At 38.7% G+C, this 14,005-nt stretch overlaps 1 protein-coding gene across 3 annotated transcripts in view; it reads right to left on the reverse strand.

Annotated features, from left to right (window-relative positions):
• Nucleotides 1-14,005, reverse strand: part of SLC38A6 (solute carrier family 38 member 6) — a 60,423-nt gene that overhangs the window by 45,201 nt on the left and 1,217 nt on the right. For all 3 annotated transcript variants that reach the window (XM_087448408.1, XM_004426218.3, XM_087448409.1), the window contains exons 2-3: nt 13,736-13,866; nt 11,328-11,401 (exon numbers count right to left, since the gene is read on the reverse strand). In XM_087448408.1, coding sequence (XP_087304534.1) covers nt 11,328-11,401; nt 13,736-13,866 — 205 coding nt within the window. The remainder of the gene's footprint in view (nt 1-11,327; nt 11,402-13,735; nt 13,867-14,005) is intronic.

Raw genomic sequence — 14,005 nt, forward strand, 5'->3', positions numbered from 1 at the left:
AATTAGAAGGCAGAAGGGAGGATCAGTGTACTTGAGCTAAATCCTCACCCCTCATAATGAAGTGTCAACAGATAATCTCTTAAATCAATAAATAACACGAAGAATATTATTTAGATTTAGGAAGATAACTACCAAAAGAATTAAAAACAAAAACTCTAAATGTTGCTAACTCTGGGAAATGAAACTAGAAGTGGAGAGCAATGGGCGGGGAACTGCTCCAAGTCCTCTTGCATAAGTCACACACACACGCGCATGTGTGTGACCATATATTACTTTTGATAAAAACAAAAGAGTAGATTAATTTAAAGATATGTTTAACCCTGCAGAGACTCACACCCATCCAACCCTGTAGCCCGATAGCCAACAGTTCAGCTTCTGCTACAGGAAGCACTTACTCTAACGCCAAGGCAAACAACAGGAAGGAATCACTACAAGAATGGAGCACACACATTCTAGCCCAAGGCTTCTCAGCCTTGCCACCTCTGACATTTTTGGTCTGGATAATTCTTTGCAGTGGGAGGCTGTCCTGTGCACTGGAGGAGGTTTAGCAGCATCCCTGGCCTTTACCCACTAGATGCCGGTACTACCTCACACCCCCACATTCTCAGCTGCGAAAACCAGAAATGTCTCTAGACATTGCCAAATGCCCCTGGGGGAGAAAAAGCAAGCCCAGTTGAGAGCTACTCATTAGCATAAAGGATGAGACAAGAACACCAATCCCCTGAGAATGAAGTCACATAATCATCCCACTTAATTAACAGTGGGTCTATTGAACTATGCTCACTAATCAAAAGAAGAAAAAGAGATGAAAATATAAATAGTTTAGACAGCTATCACTCCGAACAATAAGCAAACGCTCATAGTGAGTACTGAGATGGGAAACAGGAATCTGCTGTCTGTCAGTCAGCTTCAGTTCTTGTGTGCTCTCACAGTGAGAACATCTCACAGTGCTGAATGGGATTCACCACGACCCTGAAGCAAACCCTACCCTTCATATGGTGCTCACACCAGTGCTGGGCAAAAAAAAAAATAAGCCTCTCAGCTTTATTAAGAAATGAAATGTTAGTGTCCAACATGTCACGTAAATGTTGAACACTCTATTTTATAAACTATATAAGAAGTTTTCAAAGGTAATTTTGACTACATGTAACTTTCTTGTTGGTGAGGAAGACTGGCCCTGAGCTAACATCTGTGCCAATCTTCCTCTATTTTGTATATGGGAGGCCACCACAGCATGGCTTGATGAGCAGTGTGTAGGTCTGCACCCGGGGTTCCAAACCCGAGTCCTGGGCCGGCGAAGCAGAGGGCATGAACTTAGCCACTATGCCACCAAGCCGGCCCCTGACTATATGTAGTTTTTGCTTGCATGCTGACTTTAGAACTTTTAAAATAGAATCCCTCTGCAGTTCTAATGCATACATCCATTCATCACCCATGTATCCAGCTTTTATTAAATACCCTCTGTGTGTCAAGCACAGTTTGGTAGATACTGAGAAAACAACAGTTAATGGTTTGAATATACACTAAATTTTCCAGGAATACAATTTTCCAGGAATACAATTACCACGTAAAAGCATGTTTTGTTTTGTTTGGAACTTTGCCAAAAGTTGTCTGCCATTTAGGAAAATCATATCACTAACAGCATTTGTCTTTGTTTCTCTTTCTTTTACTGTATGACATTATATTTTGTATAAGTACAGTCATGTGTCACTTAACGACAGGGATACATTCTGAGAAATGCATTGTCAGGCGATTTTGCCATTGTGTGAACATCATAAATTGTACTTAACACAAACCTAAATGGCATAGCCTACTACACACTTAGGCTAGATGGTATAGCCTATTGCTCCTAGGCTATAAACATGAACAGCATGTTATTGTACTATATACTGTAGGCAACTGTAGTATTTGTGTATCTAAACATATCCAAACATAGAAAAGATACAGTAAAAATATGGTATAAAAGATAAAAATGGTACCTCTGTATAAGGCACATATCATGAATGGAGCTTGAAGGACTGGAAGTTGCTCTGGGTGATTCAGTGAGTGAGTGGTGAGTGAATGTGAAGGCCTAGGACATTACTGTACACTACTGAAGACTTCTAAACTCTGTACACTTAGGCTACACTGAATTTATAAAAAAAATATTTTATTTCCTGAATAATAAATTAACCTTAGCTTACTGTAACTTTTTTACTTTATAAACTTTTTAATTTTTTTAACTTGCTGACTCTTGTAATAACAGCCTAAAACACAAACATATGCTGTACAAAAACATTTTCTTTCTTTATATCCTTATTCTATAAGCTTTTTCTATTTTTGAAATTTTTTATTTTCTTTTCTTTTACTTTTGAAACTTTTTGTTAAACACTAAGACACAAACACACACATTAGCCTAGGTCTACACAGGGTCAGGACCATCAATATCACTGTCTTGTACCTCTATATCTTGTCCCACTGGAGGGTCTTCAGGGGCAATGACACGCATGGAGCTGTCATTTCCTGTGAAAACAACGCCTTCTGGAATACCTCCTGAATGAGCCTGAAGGTTTATTTGCGCCAGCATCACCACGAACACGTGAGTAATGCATTGCGCTACAACGTTACAACATCACTAGGTGATAGGAATTTTTCAGCTCCATTATAATCTTATGCGACCACTGCTGTATATGCGGCCTGTTGTTGACCAAAATGTCATTATGTGGCGCATGACTGTAGTATATTAGCTTCATATGGCTGCTATAACAAATTATCACAAACTTGGTACCTTAAAACAACAGAGATTTATCCTCTAACAGTTCTGGAGGCTGGAAATCCAAAATCAGTTTAAGTGGGTCAAAATCAAGGTGTTAGCAGGGCCATACTCCCTCCAGAGGCTCTCGAGATAATCTGTTCCTTGACGCCTCCGGCTTCTGGTGACTGCTGGTATACCTCGATTTGTGGCCAGGTCCCTCCTCTCTCTGCCTCTGGAGTCACACTGCCTTCTCCTCTTCTGTCTGTGATCTCCCTCAGTGATACATGTGACTGCATTTAGAGTCCACCAGAACAATCTCCCCATCTCAACATCCTTAACTTAATCACACCTGCAAAGTCCTTTTTTGCCATAATAAGGTAACATTCACAGGTTACAGGGATTAGGATACGGATATGTTTTGGGTGGCCATTATTCAGTCCACTATAGGTAGGTTATAATACTTACAGGAATTTCATTTCAGATAGGAAAGGGAACATTTAAAAAATTTTTCTTTGTATAGAAGTAAGGTGTTGCGATAGTGCTGAGAATCACTGCTCTAGAGGGTTTAAGTAAAAAGCAAAATGGGGAGTACAAGGGGGCCATTTTACTCTTTATTTCTTCATCATTGCTAAAAATTAAAAACCTCATAAAACGATTATAATCCTGCTTTACGAAGAAAAAGAAAAGGGACTATGTTCGCTTTCTCAGTGGGCTCTAGTAAGGACCAAAATTCTCTTTGGAAGTAACAAGTGGTGAATCCCAGTATCTACCTTGACTCTTTTCAACCACCTCAGTGGCTTCTCACTGCCTCAGTAAAAAACTCCAAATTGCTTAGGATCTGACACTTCAGTCTATCTCTTCAGTTTCATTTTTTCCTTTGTACCTTATGCACTAATAATGGTAAACTATTTTTGGTACCTTGAATAAAATACGCAGTATATGCCTTTGTATCTTTGTATATGCTGGAATATTCTCTCTTGCTTTCTCTGCTAGTTAGATTGCTTCTCAGCTCAGTCCTCCAGGAATATTTCTGACTCTCACTCCCTACCCCAGACAAGGCAAATCACTCCCACCTCTGAGCTATCACTGTACCTGACACATATTTAAACCGTCACACTATCACACTACATTATAAATCATTTGCTTACATATTTGTCTCCCCTATTAGACTATAAGCTTTTTCAGGGAAGAAAGTGAGTCATATTTATCTCTGTATTCTTAAGAGATAAAAGAGTACTGAATGAATGAATGAACCTCTAACCTGGGCTTCAGTTCTAGGACCTGTCCATCTTGAAATTTTACACTTTCAAGTCCACATATCCAAAACTGAACTATTTTATTTTGAACCAAGACCTCCTGCTGTGTTCTTATCTCCACTAATGACACTATCATTAACCCAGTGGCCCATGCCAGAAATCTGGGAGATATCCTTAGATATCCCTTACTCTCCACATTCAGTCAGACATCAGCCCCCCTCAATTCTAACTCCCCCACATTACTTAACCTGTTTCTTTCTTTTATTCCACTTGTTAATACCTTGTTTCAGTTTCCCACTGTTTGATTCTTAGACTTCTGTAATAGCCAGAAGAAAAAGAAAAGGGTTTCCATTCTGAACATAATCCTGAGGGCAAGCATGGCCTGGAGAGCCGACTATGCCTTTGTAAAAAGAACTACCGCAATCTGGAGGTGGCTCTTAGATCTGCTACTCAGTTGCTGTCCTGGGAATTCCCTTTATTTCTCTCCCATACTAAATTCCCTGTTTCTTTGTTCATCCCTATCTTTGGTAAATGGCATCCTCCATTGCTCACTAAGTAAGGATGCATGCGACATAATTTTTTTGAGTCCTTGCATGTATGAAAATGTCATTATTCTATCTTTAAATTTAAATGACAGTTGGGCTGGGTAAAGAATTATATATTGAAATCATTTTCCCCAAGAATTTTGAAGGTATTGTTTTATAGCCTTCTAATTTATAGTATTGCTCCTGGCAAGTCTTTTGCCATTATAGTTCTTTATTCTTTGTATGATAATTTTTTGTATGTTTGTTTCTCCTCTCTGAAAGTTTTTAGGATAGTCTCTTTATAACTGGGTTTCTGATTTTTCACAATGAGCTGTCTTGGTATGAATTCTTTTACAATTATTATATTGGATACTAAGAAGAATGTTTTCAATCTGGAAACTAATTTCCTCCAGTTACATAAACTTTTCTTGTATTAGTCTGTTGATAATCTTCTACCATCTCATTTTTTCTCTTCTCTCTTTGTGGAATTCCTATTATTTGCACATTGAACCCCCTGGACTGCTCCTCTAATTTTCTTATCTTTTCTCTCCCATTTTCAAGCTCCTTGTCTTGTTTTTCCCCTAGGAAATGCCCTTAACTCTTTGAACCCAACTACTAAATTAATTTAAAATTTTATTTTTAGCTTCTAGGACTCTTTCGTTCTCTGAATATACCCTTTTAATAATTTCTTATTCTTGTTTCAAGAATGCAATATCTTCATTTAGTTCTCTGAAGCTATTAAATATAGTATTTTTTTTAAGTTTTCATCTGGCTTCTGCATTATCTGTTTCCTCTAAGTTTGTTTATTTCTTTTTTTAATAGATTATTTTTAGAGCATTTTTAGGTTCACAGCAAAATTGAGCAGAAAGTATGGAGAGTTCCCATATCCCCCCTTACCCAACACATGCACAGCCTCCCCCACCAGCAATATCTCATACCAGAGTAGTACATTTGTTACAATCAATAAACCTGCACTGACACATCATTATCACCCACAGTCCACAGTTTACATTAGAGTTCACTCTTGATACTGTACATTCTATAGATTTTGACAAACGAATAATGACGTGTCCACCAATACAGTATTACGCAGAATAGTTTCACTGCCCTAAACATCCTCTGTGCTCTGCCTATTCCTTCCTTCTTCCCCTCTAACTGTGGCAACTACTGATCTTTTTACTGTCTCCATACTTTTGTCTTTTCCAGAAAGTCACATTGTTGGAATCATACAGGATGTAGCCTTTTCAGATTGGCTTCTTTCACTTCATAATATGCATTTGTAAGGTTCCTCCATGTCTTTTCATGGCTTGATAGCTCATTTCTTTGTAGTGTTGAATAATATTCCATTGTCTGGATAGACCAGTTTATCCATCACCTACTGCAGGACATCTTGGTTGCTTCTAAGTTCTGGCAATTTTGGATAAACCTGCTATAAACATCCATGTGCAGGTTTTTGTGTCAAAATAAACTTTCAGTTCATTGAGGTAAATATCAAGTAGCACAACTGCTGAATCAAATGGGTAGCCTCTGTTACTTTTCATCACAGTCTTCACAATTGTTGTATCAACATTTTACCTTACAAATTACAGAACAGATACTTTCTCACATTTGGAACTTGCATTTGGAGTATGAGAAAAAAGAAAAGAGTCCGGAATAACTCCAAAACTTTTGACCTCAGCAACTAGAAGGAAGATATTACCATATACTTACATGAGTAAAGAGTGGAAGCTATAGATTGGCAATGCAAAGATGGAGAGCTTGGTAAATTTGAGATATATATTAGATATCCAAGTGGAGATGTCATGGAAGTAGTTGGATATGAGACTGAAATTCAGAGGAGAGTTACAGGCTGAGGTATAAATTTTATGATCATCATGAGCCCAAAAGTGAGTGTAAAAGAAAAGAGATCAGAGGAATATTCCCAAGGGTACTCCACTGTTGAGAGGATGGGGAGATAAAGAGGATTCAGCAAAAGAAAAGAGGAGGAGTATTCAGTGAGACAGGAAGAAAAGCAGGAGAGTGTGAATAAAGTGCTTCACAGAGGAAGGAGTGATCCAATGCGTCAAATGCTGCTGACTAGTCAACTAAGATGAAGACTGAGAACTGACCACTGGATTTATCAATGTGGAAGTCAGTGGTACAATAATTTTAGTGGAATGATGGGAAAAGCCTAACTGGGGTGGGTTCAAGAGAGAATAGGAGGAAGGAGAAATATCTCGTATAGACAACTCTTTTGAGGAGTTCTGCTATGAAGGTCTGGAGCACATTGAAGGAATGTGGAGTAATTTTTTTTTTAACTAATTAATTAATTTTTCCCCCAAAGCCCCAGTAGATAGTTATATGTCATAGCTGCACATCCTTCTAGCTGCTGTATGTGGGACGCAGCCTCAGCATGGCGAGAGAAGCAGTGTGTCGGTGCGCGCCCGGGACCCAAACCGGGGGCCACCAGCAGCGGAGCGCACGCACTTAACCGCTAAGCCACGAGGCCGGCCCTGGAGTCATTTTTAAAATGAAAGAAATTATAGACTATTTGTAAACTGATAAGAAGAAAACAGTAGAGATGAAAAAGAAGAGAGAAGGGAAAGAGTGGCTGGAGTGATGTAGGTGAGAGCAGATGGATCAGTGGAGGGGAGGGGCTTAGACAGGAACACAAAGAGTTCACCCAAAGTAACAGAGCATATGGCACAGATGAAGATGGGTAGGTAGAAGTGGTGGCAAGAGCTTATAAAGTTCTTTTATCATTGTTTCTATTTTCTCAGTGAAATAGAAAGTGAGGATATCAGCTAAGAATGAAATCAAGGAGAATGTGTTGAAGGTTTGAGAGAAAGAAGAAGATATGAAAAAGTCATCTCCTAGACAGCAGAGTAAACAAGTGAATGAAATAAAGAAGTTAATAAGGATTGTGTGATAGGATCATAGATCTACTAGGCATTGAATTATAGTGATATCAATCTGCATAGTTGTGTGTTTTTCTTTGGGAACATTCAACTGCAGACGTGCATGTGGGAAGTAGGCAGAGTTATATTTAACCAAGGTCAGAGTTTTGCCAGAGGAGTACAATGATGAAAGAGAGGGGCAAGGGAGTGATTGTAATAACATACTATGAAACTTCAACTGGATAAAGAGGGGAAATAGGAACAAGAGAGTGAGGGATGGTGCAAAGGAGGTAGGATCAATGAACTGAAGTCCTGGTGAGGATGAAGAGTTGTCAGAGTGGGAGTACTTGAGAGAATGAATTAGGAAGATAAGAGATGGGTGGTGGTGGTTGGAGGGCAGGACTCCTGCAAATGAGATTCTGGAGGGGGTGCAATTTTGGTAATGGCAAGATTAATGGTATGACCAAGGAAGAAAGTAGCCAAGGTAGGTAGGCAATATGATCATTAGAAGACAAGAGGTTAAGGAAATGAAAGGATTAGAAGGATTATCTACATGAATATTGAAATATCCAGAATTATAACAGGGGTAATACTGAAGAAACTGAAAGTATCGTAGGAGCTAAAATTTTCACAAAATGACAGAAAGTGGCTGAAGAGTCTACAGATGATAATAGTAAGGAGAGGAGTAGGGGATATGCAGTTATGAGATTCAAAGCTGGGGCTGAGGGAGAGGGAGAGGGATGAGAAGTGGAAATGAGGTGTGAATAGAACATCTATCCCATCTTCAGATTAGTAAGAGGGACGTGGAAGAGAAGACCACAGGGAAAGCAACGTCCTCAGAGAAGACTTCGGTTCTCTTAGAGCAAGAAAGTGAAGGAAATATTCAGAAAAGAGTTGAGGACACATGGTTTTGCTGATGATTGACCATGAGTTCCAGAAAGCACAGTGCAAGGGTTTCAGGAGGTGGAAAGGAGTGGGAGATGAGGTCAGAAAATGGATGACAGAGCCACATGAGATAAGCCTGGGAAATGAAGGATAACCTAGGATTCTTGAAGTAACTGACATAAATTAAGATAAACAGTATAATGTCATTAATCCAAATACTCTCAAGGCAAATAATGGTGACAATGCAGTGAGTAGTAGGAATCAAGGACTAGGGAGTAGGGACTTGACCAGAAGCATGCTGAGTTCTAGAACTCTCATTCCCTGCTACTGATAGTGATGTGGAGGCCAGAGGAAGAGGGCTATGGGTTTATTTTTTTTCCCCAAAGAACTGCAATGAGCCAACTGTTTCTGAGACAGCAGTGTATGTACCACCTTGCAACCCTTAATGGTTTTGCCCCAGTGAAAACTCATAATAATAAAAGCTAGCACTTACCAAGGCCCTGCCACTTTAATAAAGTAAATACATTACTTTATTTCATTCTCACAATAATCCCAAGAGGAAAGTCTTATCATTGCCATTTTATAGATGACAAAGTAAGGCTAGAGAGATTAAGGTACCTTATACGTCACCTCAGCTCCCAAGAAAAGTCCTGATAGACCCTAAACCCTATATAAAATCTAAAATACCAGAACTTCATGTAAAGAAATCTTTACTTTTATAAAGACAAAAATTTCTCTTCATCTTTTACCTCCAGGCAAATCAATGAAGTATTTTGTAAAGACTTAGCCCTTTCTCTGACCAATGAATCTGATCTCAGTATGACACTCCTTTATGACAGTCCAATAAACTGAAGAGAAAACTTATTTACATGCTATTCTTTAGTTTTTATATATATATGCATATATGTATTTAAAAAAAAAGGCCTACCTCCACAGAGAATTTTACACTGACAAGGAATTCAGTCAACAGAAGACAGGTGCATCACTGCATATGAAGAACCATGAAGAAGTTAGTTCATGGACCAAGTAAGCTATAAAAATCAAAGAAAAAGAAAAAAGAAAGAAATACAGAGGTTTTCACTTTACATGCCCCAAAGCTACAGAAAAGAACAACAGACAGTGTCAGAATTTTAAAGTTAAATATAGAAGACCTGAGAGAGAGCAAAAAAATTAGCATTATTTGGAAAGCTTCATAAACTGAATATTACTTCCAAATAATTGAAATAAAGCAAAACATTTTAGTCAATGAAGACATAATTGCCACATAGTTGAATAAAGTATTAACCTTTTAGTAGAATCTATAATAAAACAACCCATTCATATGTTAAACTATCACAAGTAAAAATAATTTTTTCACACAAAGCAGCAAAATTTCAAAACATGTCATTAAAATTCCAGTCAAGTTTCAGCAGGATTTAGATATACTTATTTAATACTATTATTCCTGAATTTGGGATGCTGTTATGAACAACTTGTTACTTTGAGATTAATATCACTGCATCATTTCTTAGTATTTCTATCTGTCTGCACTTTCACCCAAGCCCCTGGAAAGCAGAGGCATACATTGGTAGGCTGAATGGCCAAAGGTGTTGGTGCAAGTTACAGCTATGAACTATGGATCCTAAACTGGCTCTGCATAAGAATAACCTAGAGGACTTGTTAAAAACATATTCCTAAATCCTACCCCAGATTCTTGGAATTAGAATCCTTGAGGCTCAGAAATCTCTGTTTATAAAAAGATCTGCAGGTGTGTTTGATGCACAGGCAGATTAAACAGACTAGAGCTGTGGATCTAGAACTATGTTCTGAGAAGACTTAAAAGTCTCAAGTGGGGCCGGCCTGGTGGCACAGTGGTTAAGTTCATGCACTCTGCTTCAGCGGCCTGGGGTTCGCAGGTTCAGATCCTGGGTGTGGACATACACACCGCTCGTCAAGCCATTTTTTTGTATGTGGTGCCACATACAAAAAAATAGAGGAAGATTGGCACAGATGTTAGCTCAGGGATAGTCTTCCTCAAGCAAAAAGAGGAAGACTGGCAACAGATGTTAGCTTAGGGCTAATCCTCCGCATCAAAAAAAAAAAAAAAAAAAACTCAAGAAATACCTTTGGGCTTCTCTCACCTGTTTCAGCCAGAATAATCCTGTTTTTATCTATTTTATGCATCTATTCTGTTTCTTAAAGTCTGAAAACTTCACATTCACAAGACTATATAGATAGAGCAAAGTGAACTCACCCACACAGGAATTAAACTCACGGTTCTGGCATCATAACTGACCTAATCCAAAGACAGAAGAGGCTAGACAGATAAAAAGACCAGGACTGATGGACATGGAATATTTGTTAACACCAAAAGGAAAACCTTATAAAAGCAGTTCTGTAATTCATATACTTTCATTTAATACAACTTAAAAGAATTTATTCAATACATGACTGAATTGCATAATAAAGTTCCAAAGGGAAAAAAACGTGTAAACATATATATTGTAGTAACTGCATATACTTCTGTCACTTACAAAAAACTACCTTATTCTTGACTTGCATGTAAAAATACAAAACTATCTAAATAAATCCAAAGCTTAGTGATCTTGCCTTCTACAATCCTAATTATGCCACCCCTACTTCTGTCTGGCAGACAGGGGACAGGGAAGGCAGTAGTAGATCTGGGACTGTGTTCTCCTTGAAGAAGTGATCACCCTAGGAGAAATATGACCAGAATGAACACCTGTCTACTGCTTCCCCACAACATAAGGTTTGGATGCTTTGAACACCTTTCAGGTGCTTCACCTAATCAACTCTAACCAGAAAACTATGTTGTGTGTTGAGAAGAAAGGCAGGTAAGAATGCTAGTTTCCCCCTCCCATCCTGTCCTTGGATATTCCCCAATAGGACTGGATCTATATATCCTGGCCTTTTGAAATTATCCATTTCAACCACCATACTTAATAATAATGTGTCCCCACTGGAAAAGAGATTTAAGATATCTAATTCTGTATATGCATATAACCTCAAGGAGCTGCTTCATCAAATGAATCAGCATAATATTTTTACTCACCTGTCTGAATACACATACTAAGCAGGAGATGAACTGAGTAAGAAGCCAGGAGAGCAACTATCAGCAGCAGGAAACTAAAATATAAGAGTACACGGTCAAAACTCCCCCAAAAGATTCTTTTTTATGGTATCTCATTACAAAACAAAATTTTTTCACATTCAAATGTTCACAGGGGCTGTCGTTAAGTAGTTGGATTATGGTCAGTAAAGAAAGTAAGAAGACACTTTTCTGTATTTACCAAATTTTATTTAAATGAAATATACTGCTTTTAAAATCAAAAAAAGAAGTCAGAAAGAAACAAACTTTATTTAAAACAAAAACAGTTTTCCCCTTTAGCAGTCTTGTCTGCTGACGGCTGGTTCAGCCATTCAATGATCTTGCAATGTTTCCCTCTTATGACTCTTTTTTTCCTATTCTTAGTGTAAACAGAAGTTTTAGGTGTGAAATCTCCTTGTCTTCTCCTTTTTCCTTCGCTCTATCCCTCCTCTTCCAATGATGTGCACTTCCCTAAAATACCTTCATCCATAGTACTAAAGTAAGACTGCATTTCCTAGCATCTATTAAACACACATGCTCACCAAACCAAACCGAAAAAATGCAGTTAACACACTTCTTATGACACAATTTGAAAAATGTGAAAACAATGTAATAATTGGGGTCCTCTCACCAACAGTGTGAAAAGAAACAACATGCATAACCCTCTACCTATTTTCAGGAAAATATTGGCGGGACAAGCTTTGAGAGACCCGGCCCCTGCAGAGTGCCCCAATAGTTGATGAAATTCTATCTTTGTGGTTCACTTAATACTTGTTAATACGTAGCAAAACTGAAAGGGAAAGGCCTGCCCCGTGGCTTAGCAGTTAAGCGCGCGCGCTCCGCTACTGGCGGCCCAAGTTCGGATCCCGGGCGTGCACCGGCGCACCGCTTCTCCGGCCATGCTGAGGCTGCGTCCCACACACAGCAACTAGAAGGATGTGCAGCTATGACATACAACTATCTACTGGGGCTTTGGGGGTGGGGGGAAGCTGAAAGGGAAAGTAGACTTGTCAGGAAACTGACATCAGAGACCTCACAAAATAACAGTTTAGTATCTCAAAATGGGAAGAGTGATATGATTCAGTGAGCACACATTCAGTGGTATGTGTCTGCACATAAGACCCTCAAGTATAAAACATGATTTTTCAAAGGGAACCAAAAAATAAGTCCTATGATTATGTCTTGCCTAAGGTGTCACATATAGTTTTGAAGTTTTTAAAATCATGAAAGTTTGTGAACACCTCTCATAATAAAAGCAATTTGGGTTACTTAAAAGTTGGTTTACTTATCAAGAAGTTCAAAATAAAGGCCAAACAACCCACAAATGAGACTTTCTATATATTTTATTTTATTTTTTTGTGAGGGAGGTCAGACCTGAGCTAACATCCGTGCTAATCCTCCTCTTTTTGCTGAGAAAGACTGGCTCTGAGCTGACATCTATTGCCAATCCTCCTTTTTTTCTTCCCCAAAGTCCCAGTAGATGGTTGTATGTCATAGTTGCACATCCTTCTAGTTGCTGTATGTGGGACGCAGCCTCAGCACGGCCAGAGAAGCAGTGTGTCGGTGCGCACCCGGGATCCGAACCCGGGTCGCCAGCAGCGGAGCGCGTGCACTTAACCGCTAAGCCACCAGGCGGGCCCTCTATATATTTTAAATTTCCTAGTAAAACAGGCCTGCTTCTACCGACAAAATAAACTTGTCTACTCATTCTATTAACCATAGTGCTAGATGCTAAGGACAAGGTCCAGTTCTAAAGGATTTCAGTTTAGTGGGGGAACTAGCTTGCACACAATCATTATAACACATTGTAATAACAACATGAATATACAAAGTACTATGGGAATACAGAAAAGCCAGGAACATCTATTTTGGGCAAACTGGCATCTGAGGCACGTCTTGAAAGATGAAAAGGAATAGGCACAGAACACATGTCTAGCCTCAGAAAGGGAACCAAGACTACTTAACAATAAGAGGAGTGGAGGAGATGAAGATGAATGAAAAGATTATGTGCTTTATTTACATCCACGAAATTGCTATTTATAAGTAATCTTCATGACTGATAAACTTTGATTCACTTTGGCCAACCTGACACAACAAATAAGTCACTTCTTTAGGTTATAAACAAATGTGGATCAAGTTTCCATTTTTTAATATTAGCCACACTTTTGGATAAAAAAGACAAACTATATAATATCCCTCCAAGCTGCAGACTAGAAACAATATAAGAGTAGCAGGAAAATGTTAAAACCCCATAAATAATTTAAATAGAAATTGTATAACACCAGCTTCTGCAGCCTATCTCTTTGTTTCTCAGTTTCGTTTTTCAAAACGAAAAAAAAAAAAAGTAATGGTAGGACAAGAAAAAAACTCACCTAAATCCAAGGATACCAGTATGAGCCATAACATAAGCTAAGCCAAGGATGCCACTTCCCATGATGGCATTCATCAGATTAAATACTGAGAGGCCAAATGAAACACCCCGGGAGCTCTGCCTGTGAAGTTCCTGTAAGCACACAAATTTAATAGCGTCAAATGTTTGGATGGTGAAGTTCAAACTTCATCAGGAAATGAGTGACAGGTTATGGAGAAAGTCTCCTGCAAAGCAACAGGCATTGTGTGACACACTAGCTGCTCAACCAGCA

Source organism: Ceratotherium simum, chromosome 24 (assembly GCF_057802395.1).
Source record: "Ceratotherium simum simum isolate JZ-2026a chromosome 24, ASM5780239v1, whole genome shotgun sequence".
NCBI lineage: Eukaryota > Metazoa > Chordata > Mammalia > Perissodactyla > Rhinocerotidae > Ceratotherium > Ceratotherium simum.